The sequence below is a fragment of the Micropterus salmoides genome, unplaced genomic scaffold, assembly GCF_014851395.1.
Source record: "Micropterus salmoides isolate LMB-PRFRI ecotype aquatic unplaced genomic scaffold, ASM1485139v1 Ms_hic_scaffold_22, whole genome shotgun sequence".
Classification (NCBI taxonomy): Eukaryota; Metazoa; Chordata; class Actinopteri; order Centrarchiformes; family Centrarchidae; genus Micropterus; species Micropterus salmoides.
The window spans coordinates 2,606,873-2,608,466 of NW_024041373.1; the positions used below are offsets into that span (position 1 = coordinate 2,606,873).

Genomic DNA, 1,594 nt, shown 5'->3' on the forward strand with positions numbered 1-1,594 from the left:
CCCTTTATAGAGAGAAGAAAGCAGCAGTGGGTAGGCTAACCGTCTCACTGAGTGTCACTTTTTAACAAACTGGTAACTGTGTATTAAAACCGCACACACACACACACACACACACACACACACACACACACACAAATCTGCCTATGTGTTGTCTGGGTAATTCAGAAAAACAATACAATTCCTGCAAGCTATGTTTTTATGCAGTCTCTGCATTAAAATGATAATTACAGCCGTGTGTACTTTACACTCTCATTTCTGTTTTGTCCATCTAATCAATTAGACACAGCATTCATCCTTTCCCCTCCCTTATGATCCAGCTGCTTTGTGCTGCTTCCTGTCACCTTGCATGACTCCTGAGCTGCAGTTTCGGCCCGTGATTCCTCTAGGAAACAAGGAAGCAATGAAGGGCGGATGTGAATGGGAACTGAACGGAGCCTGCGTAAACATGGAGGGGATTCCTAGCAGACTGGGGAACAATCTCTATTAACCTCTGTATACTCCGTCTCAGGCAGGCGGCTGCTGTCGTGACGGATGACACGGATTTAAGAGACTTTGATGAGTGTGTCGCAGCGCTGTGTGTGTAGTCAAGAGAATCATGAAACCCTACCAGTGTGCGTGCGCGTGTGGATCTTGAGGTTCTCGGAGCGTGCGAACATCTTGCCGCAGTTGGGAAATGCGCAGGAAAAGGGCTTCTCCCCGGTGTGCACGCGAATGTGGTTGATGAGTTTGTATTTGGCTTTGAACGCCTTCCCGCCGCGCATACACTCGTCCCACATGCAGACGTGACTGAGGGTCTCGAGACCCGCCGCTACATGCTCGGTGGTGACGTGGTCCACCAGCTCGTGCATGGAGCTGAAAGTTTGGTCGCAGACGGATGTCGCCGTCCGCCCAAGCCTCTGTCTCGAAGAAGTTCGGTCAATCCATTTGCAGACCAGTTCAGTTTTGACGGTGGGGCCTTTGGAGAAATCCAGTAGGCCGTCCATCCCACCGACGACACCGCTGTCGGCAGAAGCGGAGATGCTAGTGGCTCTCGGCTGTGGTGGTGAGACGATGCTCGAAGCCCCGGAGTTGTTGTTCCCCAGCGGAGAGACGAGGCCATTGTGCCTGGCCACTACAGCCGTCCGCTTCATGCTCAGCACGGCGGGCTGCCCCGCTCCGGTCGCCAACTACAATCCTCTCTTCCACGTAAAATGACTTCAATCCAACTGGCAAAGCGTCCGCCGCTGGCCTGCGTCCTTCCTGTGTGTTTTGGTGAAAGGGAGAGCGCATGCGGCAGTGTCTTTACCCCCCGCTGCTCGGTGTTAGATCCCGAGAGTCAGAGCCTCCATGCTTTTATTTACTGTGTGAATGGAGGTGAACGGAGTCGGAAGGGATACAGCGGGCCGCGACCCAACACTGTCTAGCAGCGTCCTTTTCTCCTTTCTTCTCCACTCCTGCCTTCATTCCTTTTCTTATTTTTTAAACTAGCAGACCCACAAAGTTATAATAAAACAGGAGGGGGAAAAAATCACATTCAGTGACTATACTGTGTCACAGTGTTTATTTGGAGGCAATTTGTGTTGAAATGAAAAATAACATAAAAGCTAGGCTACAC

General features: G+C 51.1%; 1 protein-coding gene across 1 annotated transcript; it reads right to left on the reverse strand.

Annotated features, from left to right (window-relative positions):
• Positions 1–556: 556 nt before the first annotated feature.
• Positions 557–1,342, reverse strand: LOC119917645 (zinc finger protein ZIC 4-like). The gene has a single exon (XM_038738038.1). It carries the CDS (start codon positions 1,128–1,130, stop codon positions 594–596), a length of 537 nt encoding a protein of 178 aa, XP_038593966.1. The 5' UTR covers positions 1,131–1,342; the 3' UTR covers positions 557–593.
• Between the last annotated feature and the right edge of the window lie 252 nt (positions 1,343–1,594).